General features: G+C 47.1%; 1 protein-coding gene across 1 annotated transcript in view; it reads left to right on the forward strand.

The window, feature by feature from the left end:
* Positions 1–19579, forward strand: part of FTO (FTO alpha-ketoglutarate dependent dioxygenase) — a 330797-nt gene extending 311218 nt beyond the window's left edge. Inside the window, exon 11 of the mRNA XM_049621209.1 lies at positions 19256–19579. Coding sequence (XP_049477166.1) covers positions 19256–19409 — 154 coding nt within the window. The 3' untranslated portion in view covers positions 19410–19579. The remainder of the gene's footprint in view (positions 1–19255) is intronic.
* Positions 19580–19949: the final 370 nt, after the last annotated feature.

Consider the following 19949-nt stretch of genomic DNA (forward strand, 5'->3'; position numbering starts at 1 on the left):
GCGGGGGCCAGGCCCTGTTTGAGCCTGTGTACCCGGAGGGGCCCAAGAAGCAGGCCGGGGGCTGTGGCGGTGGACAAGAAAGTCAGCTGGTACAGTTACTTAGAAAACAAGCACGAATATCTAAAGCCATTCCCGAGAGCACTTTGGGCAGAAAAAACATCTGCTTCCACTTTGCGTCTTTGTTACTTTGACAGTTTTTCCTTAAGAGACCTGTAGTTGAAAGAAGTTTTAGAAGGCGGAGGTGTTTAAAGTGAGTATAGTCGCAGGCCCTTCATTTTCACTCTGCAAGGCCTCGGTTTTCGGTGGGATGGCAGAGTTTGGAGGAGGTGAGGTAGACAGTCATTAAAAAACCCACTTTTTCGACAGCAATCCTCAGATGACCCTACCTTTACTAAAGCAGCTAGGAACGTTGTAGGCAAATCCTCCCTAAAGATACAAAGGAATTGTTTTACCTGGTTGACTTCAAAGTCCTACAATGACCACGCCAAGAATTTCCTCCTTGCTGAGTTCCCAGAATTCTGACTGGTAGAAAGGAAATTAGAGCTGAAGGCACTTATATGCTTTAACAACTGATTCACATCCCTAGCTCTGAGGTATTTTGTTTGCTTGGCCATCAGTTAGCATCTTTCTGTTTTTACTGCACAGGTAATAGACAAATACAGTCACCTGATTCAAAAATTAAAACTTTATAAAGTGCTCTTAGACCACTATCCCCAGTCTCTGACCTTCTTGACCTCCTAGGTGTTTTGCTGTGCATTTACGGATATATAGATGTACTGTGGACACATACATGTTTTCTTTTTTCGTTTCCGTAAATGGCTATTATGCTAATACAAATCAGTACCGAACTTGGTTGTGTTACTTAATACGTCTCATGTTTGGAAATCGTCCCATGTTAGAACATATAGTATAAATCCGTTGTATCTATTTTACTTAATTGTTGCAGAGAAGTCCATAGTATGGCTATACCGTAGAGTAGTATCATTCCCGATGGACGTTTAGGTTGTTTCCCGTTTTATTTTATAAGCAGTTCTGCAGAACATCATGATCTGTTTGGAACTGAAATAGTTCAAACAATTAACTGAACAGTGTGCTAGTTTTGAGAATATTTATATTGATAGGGGAAAAAGTGACAATCAGCTGTCAGAAATGCCCAAGTAAAGCTGGTTATTACGGTAAGTCTTTTTGTCACACGGATTCAGATGTACAGAAGGTCAGACTACATATTGGAGGGAAGCCCTTATGGTGATAGCATTCTTTTGCATGGTATGGTGTTTTCCATTTTCCTTATTGGCTAATGCTCACGTTATAAAGAGGTATCACTGATTATGTAAAGGATGGCTTGCTGATTCGGATATGCATGCATGCATATAATAACCATTCCTCAGCCTCTCACAAATCCCATAGAAGGTGTCAGGAAGTTCTTTCAATGGATCAGCTAATTTTGCCAGAAGGTTGGGTGGGGGCGGGGACGGCTCATGAGAAGTTCTACCTACTAGGGATCGCAGATGCTGTCCTTCCTCTGGACTGGAATTGGTAGCTGCTGAGATGTCCACCAGTTGCCTCCGGGTTGGTGGAAGAAATGAGGCATATACATGCAGTCAGATGCATTCGTAGAAGGGCAAAATGAAAACTTCCAATCTGAGTAAGTGTATATTAAGGATTCTAGACGACGATTTTTTAAATAGCTCCCATTAATTACTGTCAGGTTTGGGGAATAACTCAAAGTTCAGTTACAGTGCTATCGAGTAGAGGTTTGCTTTGGTGAAAACCAGCAACTGACCCGAGACTAGCACGCCTCTGGAAATTATCCTTCCAGAGTACATGAAACATTGGGTATTTCACATTCCTTCAACTTCGTTTCATTGGATTTCTCCAAAGCTAAAAATGTTTGTGCATCAAAGAACATTATTAACAAAGTGAGGAGACAACCTTGGGAATAAGGACAAAATATTGCAAATCGTGTATCTGATAAAGGTTTAATGTGCAGAATATGTAAAGAGCTCCTGAAACCGAACAACAAAAAGACCGTCTAACTTAAAAATGGGCAAAGGACTTGATTAGACATTTCTCCAAAGAAGATCTACAAATGGCAAATAAGTACATGAAAAGATGTTTAGCGTCATTAGTTATTAAAAAAAAAAAAGTTAGTGGAATCAGATATAGAATGTAAGCATATCATCGACAGTTACAGAGGGATCCAGGTAAGGAACTAAAAATACAGAAAACACTATTTTTGGTTATTCGTTGCATAACAAATCACCCCAGGACTAAGTGGCTTAAAACAGCCACAGTTGTTATTTTCTCACAGAAGGCTTTCTGTGTGTTGACTGGGGCCCAAGGATAGAAGCTGCTTCTGCTGGCCTCACTGGGGGTGTTCCCTCACTCTAGTCAGGTCTGTAGCAGCTGGGGCAGAAAGGCCGGATTCAGTGAGACTCTATGTTTTAAGGCCTCTCTCTCTCCAAGTGGCCTTTCCGTGTGGTCTCTGTAGCCAAGATACAGCCTTCTTGCATTGAGGCTTAACTCCAAAAAGCACGAGGGTCATGCCTGGAGACTGGTTTCCACAGTCACCACTCACACATACGCAGAATTAGGACAAGCCAGATCCTCCTGTACCATTGCAGGAAGCCAACAGATAGTATCTGAAGTTGACAGATCACGAAATAGCAGCATTAGAAACAAGTCCAAGGGTGAGATGGACTATAATGGGAGACTTTTTTTTTTTCCCAGTAATTTCTACATCCGGCATCGGACTCGAACTTATGACCCCAAGATCAAGAGTCACAGGCTCTCCCGGCGGAGCCAGCTGGGCAGCCCTAGATGGGAGACTCGTGCTTTTTCATTATATAAACACTTCTGTATCATTAGGTGTCAGACTGGAAGCGTACATTGTTTCATTAATGTCAGAGGGTAGTGGTTTGGGAACATGGCTCTGAGGCCGGAGGGCTGGGGTTCATATCTTGGCCACATCACTCACAACCTCTGACCTTGGGCAAATTACACAAGCACCCAGTGCCTCACTGTTCCCATCTGTAAGATGGGGATAATAATCGTGCCAGCCTCATAGGGTTATTAGGATTATGTGAAAAAGACACGGAGAACCCCACCTGGCATAAAGTAGATCCTTAAAAACTGTTTGCTACTAACAGTTACGACATTAAAAAAGAAAAAAAGCAAGCAAGCCCACAGTGAACTAAGGTTCCCGAGACCTGGATTCGAGTCTCCTGACTCTGGCACAGAAGTGTTGAGCTCAAGTCTGTTTAACCTGAGGCAATATGAGGTAAGGATTAGCTCCTAAGAACAGAGGTTTGTCAAGTATGAAGTCTCCGAGAGCTAGCCAGGGCTGTCAAAAATTACCTTGGCAAAAAGAGAACTCCCTCCCTTCTTGGAGAGAGTTTCAGGTTCTTTACGGTTGAACTTGCTCCTTCCTCCTCCAACTATAACCACTACGGAGAAATAATTCACAGACTCACTCACTGCCTGTCCAGAGACCTTTCTCCTGGGAAAGAACTTTATAAATCATGTTCAGTTAGTGGCCATAACTCCCAGGTGCTTACACAAGACCCAACTGGAAAAGGACATTAACTTGGAACCAATTAAATGGCTTCTAGTCTGCATTCGCCGGCCTCCCAAACGAATCTCTCCCAGAAGGCTGTTCACGTGGTCCACCCTAGGTGAAACCGTAAAGAAGCTAAAAATGGGCTTTGGAGACCCCCACCTCTCCCGCTCGCCCTAGGGAACGCAGAGCTCACATGCACCAAGAAGCAGCGTGATCTGAGAGGCGACTCAAAATACTCTCCTCCTTAGAAGTAGCTGCGCTGCGAAACGCCTTCCCCGCTTTTGTCCCCTTTCACCTGCGAGAAGTGAATTAATGGTACGCTTCCTGGCACTGGTCGGGAGCCAGAGTAAGCCCACTGTGCTGTCCTGGTACCCCTCCATTCACACCACACAGGCAGGCCGCTTGCGGATGGCACCTGTCCATAGGACCCCAGACTCGTAACTTACCAGTGGCTGCCTTTGGGCACCAGAACCTTCATGAGTCAATCTCCAGCTAGGAAGTGCAGTTTGAATGAGGGACAGTGGGTCTCCCAAGTCCCGTGGTCTCAGTCGAGCTAACCTACCAGCTGGTGCTGCAGAGAAAGCATAATGGACCCTCAGTCAGGTATTCTGTGCCGACTCCCAGGTGGCCTTGACTGCAGAACCATTCTTCCAAAAAGTGTAAATTCTAGCCTAGCAGTCCACCGAGAAGCGGGGCTCCCTGGCAGGCCAGGCATGGGGGCAGGAAGTTACAGCAGCTAATCAAGTCCTTGCTGTGCTGTCCTGACTCACTGGCGAGCCCTGGCCCGGTCCCAGCTGACCCCACTCCTGTAATGCTCAGCGAGGAGCCGGACTTCTCCATTAATCGGCCTGCCTTCAGGAACTTGTAACAGGCCTCTTGTTCCCAGACTCCTCTATAATGACATTCTGCACAAGCAGATGTCGTCCTTTGATTCCTTCTGACCTTCTGAATTTTGGCAAATGAGAAAGCGCCCGGGATCCACAGTGAGGGCCTTACGGGTGTCTTTCCTGCGCAAAGACTCTCTCGTCTTTCCACGCCACCCCCGTCCCTAGCTGGCACGTAGCAAGGACGTGGCCCCGCTCCTCTTCCCCGCTGGTAAAAAGCCTTCTTCCCCGGAGCCAGAGGGGGCTGTGAGATGAGGTGGCCAGTACTGGTCCACGCGTGAGTATTTACCAGATGTGACTCCGGGGCCCTGGGGCTGTCTCCGCTCGACAGATGAGCAAATACTGCCTGAGTGCCCTTCCCAAGGTCACCCTCCAAGCGAACACTGGTGCTGGGAGAATGAGATCACCCAGACAGCAAAGGAACCGCAGCCCCAGCTTTCAAAGCCCTGAAGTGTGAGATTTTTCGACCTCCCATTCAGGTCGCGGGAGTACAAGACCGTTAAGTAATGAATAGATCGCGGCTCATCTCCCCACTTGCTTTCTCTGCAGAGATGCCCAGGCGGGACAGTTATGGCTGTGATGATTAATTAATAAGCCCACCCAGTTAACCTGAAGTTTGGAGGCCACACTACAGCCCTAAGGCAGTCTCCCTGGCAGCTCAGCCTTCCTTCCCGAGGCTCCGAGAGCACTGGCAGTGTCTCGGGCGGTGCAGCAAAACCGGGCTGGGGGGCTTCAGAATGTGGTCTGCCTTCTATTGAAGTGCGAGTTTTAAAAACCCCTTTCAAACCAAGTCACTTTAGAAGCAGACCCAGCGCTGACTCAGAGGCCCGTTCAGTGTTCCGTGGCTCCCAGCGTATAGGATTACCCTGCTTCCTCAGCCTGAATCCACAGCCCCCAGAGAAAAAGAGGAGCATAAAATGGCTGTGAGTTGAGTTCCGAAGATACACATCGGGTGAACTTGGGAATACGGGAGGTTTCGGCGCTCCTTCGTCTTTTCTGTCCCACGGCAAGGGGAACAAGGCATCAAAGCCATTAGGACAGTCAGGTTCAGGGCCCTCCTCCCTCCCAGCCCTGGGGTGGGGAGTGGGGAGTAGCCTGTCAGCCTGGAAAGAGTCTTAAGGAGGAGATTTTGCTTCATCAAGCCAACGCTGCGTGTGGGTCAAGCAGAGGGGTTTACTCTTGAGACGACCCGATTCCTAAAGGAGTTCTAGAGCTTTCTGCAGAGTGCGGGGCCAGAGATCCTATCACTCCCCTGCATGAAACCCTCCCGTACTTTCCCATCTCGCTTACAGTAAAATCAGTCTTGACGGTGGCTTCCCAGACCCTGGACTCCTCTGATCCCCTCCCCTCCTTCCCTTCATCACCCTCCCTCAGCCACAGCAGCCTCCTTGCTGTCCCCTAGAACATGCCCAACTTGTCCCCTAAAATACTCCTCCCCCCCCCCCCCGGAGAGATACCTAGCACAACCCCTGTGGCCAGCACCCTTCCCCCACATTTCCAGAGCAATTGTCTCCAGCAGAAACCGTCTTGGGATCTGTTTGCTTCCGTTGTGTGGCAGAGAACCGTTCTCGTCTTGCCCCCGTTCTTTCCTTCTTCCTTAGTGTAGAATCTTGGTTTTGACAGAGGAGAGAAGAACACAGGGCATCCAGCTAAAAACCTACACTCCCAGCCCCTTCTGGCTTCTAGTCAGTGAGATCGAGGCAGGCGTGGCTTCCTGTCCTCCCTTAAAAGGAGGCGGTAAACACACATTTTACCCCTCTGCCCCTTCTCCTGCTCCCTGGGACTGGAGATACGGTGGCCGGAGTGCCCTGGACCATGAGGTGACCTCAAGGGTGGTAGCCGTCAGCTGAGAATGGCGGAGCAGAAAAGTGGAGGGAAGGGTCTGGGTCCTGGATGTCTCTGGACTGCTGTCCCATGACCTCCCCAAACTCCTTTAACGTGAAAGACTTCCATCTTCTGTAGGCACCGCGGTTTCTAGTCCCTCTTGCTGGCAGCTAAATGCAAAGTCTATAAGCAATGCACGTGTTTGTTATCTGTCTTCCCCCACCGGAACGTAACCTCCGTGACACTTGGGATGTTGTCCTAGTTCACTGCTATCTGTAGATCCTGGTACCTCATAAATATTCGTTGAATAATGAATGAATGAACGAATGAATGAATGCACAGAGAAATGACAATAGTCTTTCTGCCCAAATCTGGGCTTCATCAGTAGGGCAGGCACATAGTAAGCTACACTGTCATCCTTCATCACTGGAGCCAGAAGCATAGAGATTTATACGGGCAAGATGATTTTTACTATCTAAAGGTTAGCGGCAGAAACAGAGCCATTCAGTTCCTGGGGCTGTGAAATGGGGATTTGCTTTGGGTTTAAGACTAGGATGTCTCCAACATCTCTGGAGTCCAGACGCCTCGTTAGCACAGCCGCCTTGAGGCCACAGTTGCACGGACGTCTTGCCCTTCGACGGGAGAGCTGCAGGGAAGTGTGATTCTCTTCCGGTCACAAAACCTCCCTAAGCAAATAGAGCGGTGTCATACCTCCGATCTTCCCTTTGATCTTGGAATGACATGGCAGCTCGGAGAATCCATGGATTCTTTGGCTACAGCAGAAGAGAGCCCGGTGGAATCTCTGACCCGCATGGATATTACCTCTGAGGGGATTAGGACTTGCCTGAAAAATTGGTTTATGCGTCAGAGTAACAGTGACTGGTAAAACTTTCAATTCTACCAGTAGAGGAAGTGCGGTTCAAAAGAAAGATGCTGGACTACCGAATGACCTCCATTCTGGGCCCAGCATCGTGACTTACGGAGCAAGCGTGGCCTCGGCTTCCTCTGTCTCCCCAAAAGGGTAACACCTGTCTTGCCTACCCTCATCGTGAGGGTCACGTGAGATAAGGTGTCTGGAGGTTAACCATGTTGGTATGTAAAATCCCCGTTTTCTAGAGATGGGAGGAACCTTAAGGATTGTCTCACGCAACCCTTCACTTTACAGACCTGAGCACCGATGGGCCGGAAGTCACGGTTTTGCTTCAGGCCACAGGGTAAGGTGGTGGCAGGGCTGGGGGTCTTGAATTCCCTGACCGGTGTTCTTCCACGAGCAGTGGCCCCTGGTGGTATTATGCCTCCTTTGATTGCGCCTTGTGCTTTTACGGTTGTTACTGTAACATTGGTTATGTAGCGGGGAAATTCTAAAGAAGTAAGGTTCCGATGCAAGTTGTTTTCAATCATGTGTGCTTTCCACTGTGTTTACTGTGGCTCTAACAACGTGCCAAAGTCTGCCGTAGGCTTGGAGGGGACAGCAGTGGGCAAAGCAGACAGAACTCCCTGTCTTCAGGGAGTTTATTTTACACACACACACACACACACACACACACCCCAAACGGTATTCAGTGTTGTGTAGAAAAACAGGGCAGGGAAAGAAGATCGGGAGCACTAGGGTAGGAGTTGGAGGGAAGGGGAGATGTTTCTGTCGTAAGTGGGGCAGTCAAGATAGGCCTCACTGATTGGATTATGTTTGAGCAGTGACCTGAAGGCTGAGAGAGCAAGCCACATGGATGTCTTTAGGGGAAGAATTTTCAAGGTAGAAGAAACAGCAGCTACTAAGACCCTGAGAGTGTTCTTTGCCTGTTCCAGGGAGAGCAGACGAGCCAGTACAGACTGGCACAAAGGAAGCAGTGGGAGAAGGTGGAAGGCGTTGAGGGTCAGAGAGCCGCACGGGGAAGGGGTAGGTCACAAAGGGACTTGCGGACCGTTGTAAGAATTTCGACTTTGACTCAGCTTTGAAACCAGTGCAGAGCAGAAACTCATCGGAAGGCTGGTATGCCCTTGATGAATCGGCATTTCGCTTTGGCCCACCATTTTCTACTTCTGAGTTTGCCCCACCCTGTTGGTGTTGGGCTGCCCCGAGTTTTCTACTGTGAGTGCTCTTGACCTGTTCATGAATGTTCTTTAAGGAAGAGAAGAGAAACAAAGGCCCAGTAGCCTCATGTCCGGAATAAGGTTAAAATAAATTTCGGAGATGTTTCTCGGCCTCCCAAAACCAATTAAGCGGGTTACACGGAAGTATTTCTAAAAACAGCCGTACAGTGGAGATAGACTGACAGGTGAGCAGATGGGGGAACCATCAACTCAAATTTATTTCACAGCTTACAACTCAAATGAGCATTCCAAAGTCAGAACAGCTGGCCCTTTATTCTGTAAGCCATTGTCCTTTGCTTGGCTCATCTCTCAGGAGTATGAGTGGATTATGCTCCAGTGGCTGTCTGTCTGTCGGTCTTTGACTTTGCAGGGAAAAATCCTTTGTAGAAACCAGGCTTTTGACGTAAATCAGATTTCTCCGTAATGCCTGCTTCTTGCATGGGTTATGAAGTTTCTAGATTCTGCAAATCAGTGACATTGGCCTGTCAGCTTTCGTTTTCAGAAGTGTATCCATAACCTACGTGACTGTTATTGTCAGATTCTGAGTAAATGGAATTTAATCAAATAGTCAAAAAGCAAAATCTTCAGATTTGTCAGAAGAAACATATATATATGTACATATATATACACACACACACACATATATATACCTATGTATGTATATACATATTATGTGTGTGTGTATATATGTGTGTGTGTGTGTGTGTGTGTGTGTGTGTATTATGGTATGGCTAAAAATCACAGCTGCCTTGAATTGATGGTCATAAGTTATTCTGGAACCTTTCTGAAGTTTGAGACTGTCCCATGCAAACTTGACTTAAGTTTCAAGCAGCGAGGAAGTCCTGAAATTTGGAAAGGGTTATCTTTGGTCAATCACGGTCCTTTGTGGGATACTGTGCTGACAGGACAGCAGAGAAACCGTATTCTCTGGCAGAAAAGAGGGCTTGATGCTAGCCGGTGGGGATTTTGTTCCAGTAATTGCATCAAATTGGACCTTCTGCCATGCTGCAGGGATAGCATTAATATCACTCATTAAGTCATACGCCCTGTATGCTTCCCTCCCAATGGCAGAGTCGCTGGCAGAATATATTTTCTTCCAAAGTGTTTGTTTTCATTGTTGCCCTTTAAAAATAATGAGTTCATTCTATTCCCTTGCAGGGAAAGTTACTCTAGACTGCTTTGAAATTGTATATCTTTTGTTGGGCACATTTCTGCAATGATTCCATAGCTTTGTGTGCTGGGGAACCCAACCCGGCCTCTCTTAAAGCTCCTGACCAAGCTGCCTCAGACTTGATACATATAATCGTCCAGCCTATTTGACCTTTATATTGTTACCCTTGGCCAGGTAGAAGTCATGCAAGTTTCAGGTGACCCTATCATGTGACCAGAGACTAAAGGTCAGCGGCTCCTAAATGTTGAGCTGTCAAGGTAGCCCATTCATCACTATCATTATATAACTGACAAGCCGACAAACGAACCTCGGGATGAAATTGTTCTCAATCCTCTGCCCCCTGGGTTTACACCCCAGCGGTAGGCCAAGCAGTCTCGCATGTTAAATGGTTCCACGGGCCTATCGGAGTCCCCGGAGTAAGGGAAGGACTCCAAGAGACCTGTTCTATGTGCCAGACCCTGCAAAGTCACCGGTTGTTTGCTCAGGGAGCCATGCTGCAAGACTCTAAGAGCCAAGCCTGAGTCCCGTGTCCTCTGAAACGGACGCGACTCTAATGTGAGCTCTTCATGGGCCCAGACACACCCTCATGGCCCCCCTCCCACGTTCCACCTGAGCATCTTTGTGGTCTTTTGTGACAGGTTAACATGTTCTCACAAACTGGCAAGATCTGAAGAGTCCCTTGTGAAAATTGCCGACGGACCAGACCCTCCTCTGGAGGGTCTGACCTGGGGCTAGATGCCTTTGGAAAACTGTATTTTCGACAAGGACCCAAAGTGATTCTTCTGATGTTGGTATTTTGGAATCATACAAAGAGCTTGAGATTTGGAGTCAGGTGGTTTTGCCAAGTCCTGTGTCTATCCTTTGTTTGGCTGTGGAATCGAGGACAAGTCCATTAATCTTCTGGGCCTCAGTTTCCATTTTGAAGACAACTCTTTATTTAAAGAGACGTATGAAGTGCCAGGCACTCGGTATTTATTATGGGCTATTTGTAATGTTTTTATTAGCATTATTACTCCCCCTTTGGTCTGAGGGGAGATGTCACTGGAGGGCCACTGGCATAAGATAGAATTTCTTTATAGTTCTCTCCCCTAGCAACGAGAACGTCTGAAGTTTTTAAAGAAGCAGTCTCAGAGGGGTAAGGAGATGTGAGGGTAGCACAGTATAGTCACGGGCTGAGAAGAAGCCCCGGGGGGAAGCGGAAGGTGTTAGCAGTAGAAGGGAAAAGGGCAAGGTACTCCTGGACCTGAAGGAAAGACTGGAGGGGCCTTCGAGCCATTCTTTTGCCACAAAGCGTCCCCGACTTTTATACCAGCAAGAGGCTCTTTTGACCCATTTCTCTTCATCCCCTGACTTCCCCGAAGTACGAACAGGACATCGTTATCCCTTACCCCAGATTCTTCCCCTCTTCGGTGGAGTCCGCCATTAGCCAGGGGGGGCTCTTAGCAGTGACGTAGAGCGGGAAGAAGCCCCGGGTCCGTGCGCCAGGGGGCCGGGAAACCCTTTTCAAAAGAACTCTCTCCTTGGAGTCCCAAGTTGGAACTCTGGATGGTTTTTTTCCTTCACTTCACAAAATAAAACCCCAAACCCTAATGTTCATGGTTATTGGGCTCTATAGCGTATTCGTGTTACATTTCAGAGAAATCGTAGGCAGTAGAAGAATTGGGAACTGTGAAAAACACCGTTTACCTGGAGAAGGCCTTTGGAGTCCCAAACAGATGTGGAGAACACAAGTCCTTGGCAAGAGCTGGGCCTTGCCAGTACTGTTCCCTTCGCTTCCCAGTGGGTAGACGGACCCCGCGAGTACGCTGACTGATTGCGGGTAGACAGCAGCCTTATCCGTGCTTGAAAAACGGCTTGGTTAGCCACGTGGCGTTAGGCACAGGCATTCCAAGGCATCGTGGGGACATTTGGTTTTTAACGCACCTAAGCAGACTCTTTCTTCTGTCAGGCTTTTCACGTCTTCCCTGAAGTGTGAACCCCCCGAGTAGACTCTTACATGACCAGAAGTGAAGCCAAGCCTACTTTCTCAAGTGGTTGTGGTTGAAAAATACCACCAACAAAAAAAAGGGTATATTGATCTGAAAAAAAGAAAAGAGGAAAAAAAAAAAAAAAAGCTGACCCATGGGCCAAAGTTTGGCTTTTCCTCACTCTGATGTGTGTTGACTTTACTGATCTGGAAACATTAACATGTGGTACAGAGGCAAGAGGTTAAAAGCCTTTCAAAGAGAGGGTGAACATGCCCTTTGTTGAAGCTCATTTAGCAATTGGATTTGCTTGGTGGTTCTGCAGTAGGTAAACTGAGTTATACAGATTTAAGAAGCTGATTTTATAAAACCAGCTTTGTCAAAGTAGACCATTATGGTAGCTATGACAGGGCAGCTCTTTATTTTCAGAGTTGTCCACGGTGCTGTGATGGCAGTGACGGAAAGTCCGAGAAGACAAATCCTGAATTTGTCAGCTCACTCGCTCTTCTTTCGAAAAGCGTCACTTATGATAAACTGGACCGTGTGTTCTTCTCATGACTAAGACAGATTATTTGGAGCAAAGCCTAGTGAGCCCAGCAAAACCAGTGCAGTGGACTGGTCTCTTACTCGAGATTAGATTTGAAATGTGGTGTTTAAGGTAGACATCACGGAGAGTGAGAATTATGCGTGAAAATCCCTGAACTTGTACATAAGGTACTGTCCAGGATTTAGATTGTATGGTATAGGAAAAATACTTCTGTTTCGACACTGGAATCACCCTGGGTGGCAAGATGCTGTAGCACTCTTGGTCCCGTCGAGAAGGGGAAGAATGGAGAACTTTCCGATCCTGTGTTGGTCTCTTTGCTCCCTCCAAAGCATAAGAGGCCATAGAGGAGATTGTTGCCCAATTATATCCTTACTTCCCGCTATTTTCATGCTGATCCAGGCCACTGGGTTTTGCAAGTTAAATGTAGATTTGATGGGAAGCCTCGCATGCTGGCTTATATCCTTTGAGGGAGTGCGTTCTGATGTGGCTGATATCCTAAAACAGACTCCTGTTTAACATCAGCCAGAATGACTGTCAACTCCTCGTTGTAAATTACAATTCTGGAAAAAACTCTGACTTGAAGAGAAGTGTACTCTTTTCGTCACTGGGTATTTCCTGGTGAAGTTGTTAGTTTAAAATTTTTTTAATGTTTATTTTTTAGGGAGAGAGAGAGACAGACAGAGCACGAGCGGGGGAGGGGCAGAGAGAGAGGGAGACACAGAATCGGAAGCAGGCTCCAGGCTCCAAGCCGTCAGCCACATAGCCCGACGCGGGACTCGAACTCACGAACCATGAGATCATGTCCTGAACCAAAGTCGGACGCTTAACGGAATGAGCCACCCAGGCACCCCTGAAGTTGTTAATTTAAATCACTCTCACCTTTAGGAATGTGATCTCTTTCATTTTTATTTATAAGCGTTACAAGCGCCTCTGGCCAACATTGAATAATGAGTTGTATTTTTTAAATAGGACCTGTATTTTGGGGCTCCTGGGTGGCTCACTGAGTTAAATGTCTGACTCTTGATTTTGGCTCAGGTCATGATCTCACGGTTGTGAGATCGAGCCCCATGTCAGGCCCCGCACTGGGTGGGGAACCTGCTTAAGATTCTCTCTCTCCCTCTGCCCCTCTCCCCAGCTCACACTCTTGGGCGCACGCACTCTCTCTCTCTCTCGCTCTCTCTCTCTCTCTCTCTGTCTCTCAAAAATTAAAATAAAATAGGACCTGTATCTATACATAGAGGAAAAGGAGGTCGACGCATAATTATACATCTGTGTGACATTTTACCTATTTTAAAGGGCTTTTGTATACATATTTGGTTTTATCTTCACATAATCCAGTGAAGCAGAGAACCACTAGTTTCCTGTAACATCTAAGGAAACTAACAGGTTGAGAGATTTTTCCCAGGAGCACAATCACAAGTAGTTTATGCTCTTAGAAGATGAACACGTGTCTTTCATTTCTGCAGACTTTATAGATGCTTATGGCGAAACTCAAAGTCATCAGAACGAAAAGGAAGTTTTGTCAGTCATTTGCTATAATAATAGTCCTTCTAGAACTTGAAGGGGAAAAAAAAGCTTTGTTCCTCCTTCCCCTCCTTGAAATGGTTTGGAATCTCCTGAATATGTAAGTTTGTCAAGAACGGCTAAGTAGTCAGGGGACAGGGCCCCTTTAGTCCACATGGAAACACATGACAACAGTGGAATGTGGTGGAAGGGGCAGCCGGCCAGATGCCCAGGTCTGGCCCAGGCCTGGCTCTCCCACTTTCCGTCAGTTAACTGTGGGTGAGGCAGCCCTCACAATGGGGATCAAATACCCACCTCCCGCATCTCCCTTAGTTTGTAAAACTCGAACTAACACAGCGCTGGGTACTAAGAGTCTTTTGGACATTTAAACAATATACAGAATGTAATTCTTGTAATCAGGAGCTGCTCTCTTCTTTCCCACTAAAAGATTCCCTCTTAGGAGTTTATTTTTCTTGTCCGCTCTGCAGTGTGTGGCTAGTAATATTTTCCCATCAAGTTCTGGGTTTTTCTGTATTTTTTTTTTTTGAAGCTGGCTTATCTTGCCGAATCTTCTAGCAGAAACCATTTCTCCTGAAATCTTTATCATGTCACCAAGAGTTATGTAAATGCTACCTGTCCTTCTTTATTTGTTGCAAAATTTAGGGACAAGGAGGAAGACCGTATATGTTTTCTTAAAATCAATGGCCAGCACATTACTGTAAAACCTATTGATTAAAAACACAAAGTATAATGTTAGTCATTTAGTCTGTGAAGTGATGCAATAAGGGAAGAAATTTATCCTTTGACTTTTGCATTAACCTTTTATTGACTGCTTGCATACCCATAATTAACACACACTTTAGCTAAAGTGGTTAATTTTAGCACGGTGACCAGTGCTCGCTAATGTAGCTGAAATCCGGATCACCCAGATGTAAGTGTGGCCCTGGGGGAAATCAGCGGGGCTGAGGCCCTGTGTGAGTTACACCTGTGGGGAGAGAGTCTGCTCCCATCGGCCAGCCAACACTTTTCCGTTGCGTCCTGTCGTGTCACCAGGTCCTTCGGGGCGATCCATTCCTAGTATCGAGAGGTTTTGGGGGTGGCTCATAGCATCCTTGGAATCAAAATAAAGTGCATTCGAGAGGGAGAGAGATGCCATATGTGTGATTTTCCTTTGCTCTCTTGGTAATGCTTCACAAAAGGGGCCAGGGGGCTTCTGGGTAGCTTCAAGTTCATTTGCTCACCAAGAAGCATTAAAAACAGGATTTGCATGGGGCGCCTGGATGGCTCAGTCAGTTAAGCATCCAACTCTTGGTGTCAGCTCCGGTCATGATCTCACGCTTCGTGGGATCAAGCCCCGCCTCGGGCTCCACGTTGACAGCGTGGAGCCTGCTTGAGATTCTCTCCTCTCTCTCTCTCTCTCTCTCTCTCTCTCTCTCTGCCCTTTCTCTCTCTCTCTCTCTCTCTTTCTCTCTCTCAGTCTCAAAATAAATAAATAAACATGTAAATTTTAAATAAATGAATAAAATAGGATTTTAGGATGCGAATAGAGAGAACAAGGTTGAAAGGGGAAAAGATCATTTTCTTACTGTTTGAGTGGGTCCAGAATGATCTACTCTCCTTGGGAGCGTGGAGTTTAAGGAAAAAAATTTTTTTTTCCAACCTTCTTGAGAAAAGCCATCCAGCTGTGGTCATTAAAACCAGCTTATCTGCGTGCAGAGACCTATTTGGATGGCAGCAGCACCCCCTTGTTTTCTGGGTAGAAGTTTGTCTCAAGTAGAAACACCATTTGAACCAAAAACAAAAGCCAGCGTTTTCATGCCGTCATACCCGGATGGTCCCTGCACACACTACACTGTGTCGTCAGCCGCATCTCAGTTTGGAGGCAAGACCGTCCACGTCCCCTTGGCGGGCAGGCCCATGGCACACGGATGTTGTAGTAAAAGGCGGGGGGCGGGGGGCGGCGGGGTGGAGTAACTGACAGGTGGCGAGCATGGCCAGCATATCAGCCAGGACTCTTTGGTCGCAAGTGACAGGAAACCCTAACTCAATAACGAATTGTGAAACTGAAAAAAGTCTAAGCATACCCGGCTTCAAGTGAGGCTCGATCCAGCTGTGAACAGTATCACCCAGGAGCCAGCCCCTTGCCGCGCGTAGCAAAATGACCGCGGCGGTCCCAGAGGGTGCGCCCTGATGGCTCACAGGAGATGAGAGAGGCTTTTGCCGCAGCCCCCACACCAGTCCTCTGGTTTAGCGTCTCACTCTGGCCCTGGATTGGGTCACGTGCTTCCCTGTGAGCCTCTTCCCGTGGCTGGGTGAGTGTGGGGTGCTCCTTGGGTGGAGCCAGTCAAGGCTCTCCCCTGCTGTAGACATGAAGCCGATCCCACCAGACCCCGTGGCCAAGCATGGGGAAGGGACCGGTTGCCTGCAGGAAAAGTCCCGTCTTCTTGGTGCGGGAAGGTAGGGATAGACACAGGCTGCAAACGTTCACCGGGGTCAGCATTCCTAAAACACGCCCTGAGAGAACTTAGGGCCCCTTTATTTTGCATACCGTAGAGCGTTTGTGCCAAGCAACAATCCGACTTTCTCTCCCGCAAATGCCAAGTCAGTCTGGAAGAGCCGCCGCTCAGAAAGTCGGACGACGGCGCCTTTTGTTAATTCTAGGTCTTCGGGAACAACTGTTGGGTCTTTCCGAATCTGAGCGTTTTCGCCTGTCGCTGGAAAGCTGTCGCAGCTTGGATACGTACACCTCAGCATCCTGGAGCATCACATTGCGATAGGATTCAGCCACGGGCTCCATTTGGCTCGAGCCAGAAAGAACTGCTTCCGAATCTCCAGAGCTTCTAGAGAGAGCCGGTCCGGAGGCCCCCCACTCAGCTGGTATGAAGGGAGGGCACTGTCACAGGGACCACAGGCAGCTCGCTCTACGCTTGACTTTACCATCTGTCCTTCGCTCGTGCTCATAGTAGACGTAACGGCAGTGGTAATAATATGTAATATCTGCTGAGTGCTTCCTGCATGCCCGGCAGTGTTCTGAGCACTCCGCATGTATTAATCGATTTAACCTTTGCAACAGCCCCATAAGTAAGTGTTAGCATCATCATCATCATCCCCACTGGCTCACCGTTAACCACGACGCTTCGACCTCCCTCCTGCCCCGTCTTAAGAGATGAGCCAAGAAGAGGCAGAAGGAGTGATCTGAGCAAGGGAAGTTAACACTGAAAAGGGGCTGTGCCTTCAAGCAATTCTCAGTCCCCTCTTTCTCAGAAAGTTCCACGGTCTGGCACGGTGTCGACTCAGACAGTTCGATCTGAGGTGGCCGTGACCGTCCTCTCCTGTGGGTCAACGCATCACCCGAAACGGCGAGCCCTCTGCTGGGCCCCATCGCCACCTTTTGGAAATTGGCCAGGAGCACTGGTATTAAAGGGAGTTTCAAAGCGACCTGGAAAAATCTGAATTAAGACCGTAAAGAAACCCAACCAAGGGCTCTACGTTTAGCCCAGAGGGAGGCAGTGAATGTACACAGCTCCTAGGCTCTCAGGGCCTGGATGGAAAGGAGCTGGTGCCTGCACCAGCCAGGCTTTAGGTTGCAGAAAATCGCAGAACCAGAAGAAAACCTTTACCCAGAAGAAAAGCTGGTGGGAAGCTTCTAGAACGCGGCCGAAGCCAACCTCTGCAGCAGAGGATTGAATATTTGTAACGCTTTCTCAAAGTGAGGGGGCAAACCCGCTTGACAGGTGAAAAAGCATCTCTATTGACTTTTTACAAACCTTATGATATTCTAGGTGGATCGACACTTATCATAGCCCTTTAATCTGCCAGCCAGGATAATGTGCGCGCAGATAATTTATCCGCTGAGAGGTTGAAATGCTCAATTTGGAATAACTTTCCCTACCTAGTAAATTGAGCATCACTCTGTGATTCTGAAGCAGAGAGAAAGCACAATTTGCAAAGCTGTGCCGAGTCCCTTTGTAATTAGTCGCAGCTTCCCCTGAATATTAATTCCCTCCCATGCCTTTCATGTGATTTAGAGACTGTCTCTAGAACTACAGAGACGCACCCTCAGAACCACGACAGCAAGCGACAGAGTGTCAAACACCTATTATTAAGTAGCCTGCAGAATGCACCCTCTGTTCTTTAGTGCTGTGTGGGGCTTATCAGTGCAAACAGTTTAATATTTATGCTAAGAGGATTGTCAAAAGCAGCTTCTGTTGCTTTAATTCTTGTTTTAAATAAATAATGAGAACATTTAAACACATTACTCTTCTTGGGGCCCTGAGGTCAGCTAATCTTATTATTTATGAAGTGATGTGCTACATAATAGTACTTAGCGCATGTTAACAGACGCTATTATCAGGGTCTGATGCGGAGAGCCGAAGATATATTGGAATGTTATGTGTAATGTGCGACGGATTGAGTGCATAGGATGCCGGTATAGCAATTAACCACGCGAGAAAATAGGTGTAAAGTTGAAGTATGTTTTCCCGCGGGGATCCCCTCACCATTAATAATTCCCCAGAGAAGACGATGTCTTTTCGTCACGAACCGTCTCTACCACCGCGCCCGGAACGGGGGCCAAGGAGATGCCGTTCTTTGCTCTCTTCGCAGCTGGCCCCACACGGAAGGCAGACCGTGGGCAGGACCACTTTTTAACTGATTTAGAGAACAATGCAGAGGCGGTGGGGGCGGGGAGGAACTCTTGCAGTTCTTTCAAGTGGACTCACGGTACTTCTTTTGAGTGTGTACCCTTCCACCGCCCTGCGCTCCCAGACAGCAGGGAAACTGTTCATTTCGCACTGCAATTTGTTGCATTCTCTTATTACATTCTCTCTGATCCTCGTTTTTCAGACAAATACAGCCAAAGCCACTGAGCTTTCCCAGACCAATTTTAAATAAGCCGGTCTCTCTGAGAGGTAGATGCCTGCCAGGGGGTGATGGTGTCGCCCCAACTTTTTTTTTTTTCTTACAAGGCTATAATTTAGTTGCATATGATAATTAATTTCTCTACTATTGATGAATAATCCATTTAATAAAAACCGTGATTTAAGTGTTTTCCTTAGGGAGTAACTCTTGCTAGCCTTTTAATTTAATTTTGTGGAAGTTTTCCCCACCTATTCATCAGTGGAAATGATTATTAACCTCTATTTGCATATATCCTTATAAATCGGTCTCTCCTTGGAGTGCCTTTTTCTGAGCACAGCAAGCTGGGACACTTGTAAATCTCTAGAATCTCCAAAGTCAATCCCAGCCTGTAATATTGTTTAATCTATTCTTGGACGTTTTAATGCAGTAAATTCAATTTAATCTTTCCCAGTAATCTAGTAATACATCGAAATCCCACAAACATTTAAATCTGATAATGGCTTAATCACACACTTTAAATAACAGTTGAGATAATGAAAAAATAATTCACCATTTTAAAGGCAGAGTAACTGAATTTCCCTGGTGATTGGCTTCTGTGGAGGCCACTGGAGATAATACAAAGCAGGGAATTGAAAAAAGAAAAAGCAGTTCCGGCACCATGAAGAACAATCCTTCTGTCTTAGAAGCACCTGCTTTCTGCCTGGTGAACTCATGATCCTTTCGTCTCATCACCACCACCACCGTGGAGGATTGTCTTTGGAATGTTTGGCAGTGTCGTTCCAAACTGCACACGGGTTTGAGTCTTCTAGGAGTTTCTTCCCGTGGATTAATTACCTCTTCCTATTCTTCCAGGTGCCAGTCCCGAATTGCCCGAACTTTACCTGTGGATCAGAAGCCAGAATGTCGGCCATATTGGGAAAAGGATGATCCTTCGATGCCTCTGCCGTTTGATCTCACAGACGTCGTTTCAGAACTCAGAGGTCTGCTTCTGGAAGCAAAACCCTAGAAGGAGCACAAGTCTTAGGTGGAGGAGGAAAAGATATTTTTGGCTTCCTTCCTCCAACCATGTCATGGGCTTGGACAAGGGTAGACTTGGCCTTTAGATTGTAGAACCTGGGTCCCAGATGGAAAGAGTAGGGAGTGGAGCCCATGAATATTAAAATGTTTAAAAAATGACGCAGTGTTATAATCTGATTCGGTATGAAACAAGCACCTGCCCCCAAACTACTGTTCCCCTCTTGGATTTTTAAGGTGAGGCCTTCATCTCCCAAGGGCCATGGTGACAGAGGTGAGCCCAGCCTATGACAGAGCCCATCCTCCTTTCCACCTTCCCAAACCTGTTCAGAGACTCTAGAGTAGAAGACTCTGAAGTCATCCAGGGGAAGATGGAATCTAGATCCGTTCTGCCCAGTTTCTCATGACGCCATCTAGAGGCTGTGCTGTCCAGTAGGTAGCCGCTAACTGGGTGTGGCTTCTTAAATTCAGTTTCAGTTGTAATCAAAACTTCAGTTCCTCGACTGCCCCAGCCACATGTCAAGTGCTTAAT

The sequence above is a fragment of the Panthera uncia genome (genome assembly GCF_023721935.1).
Source record: "Panthera uncia isolate 11264 chromosome E2 unlocalized genomic scaffold, Puncia_PCG_1.0 HiC_scaffold_19, whole genome shotgun sequence".
In the NCBI taxonomy this organism is placed as follows: Eukaryota; Metazoa; Chordata; class Mammalia; order Carnivora; family Felidae; genus Panthera; species Panthera uncia.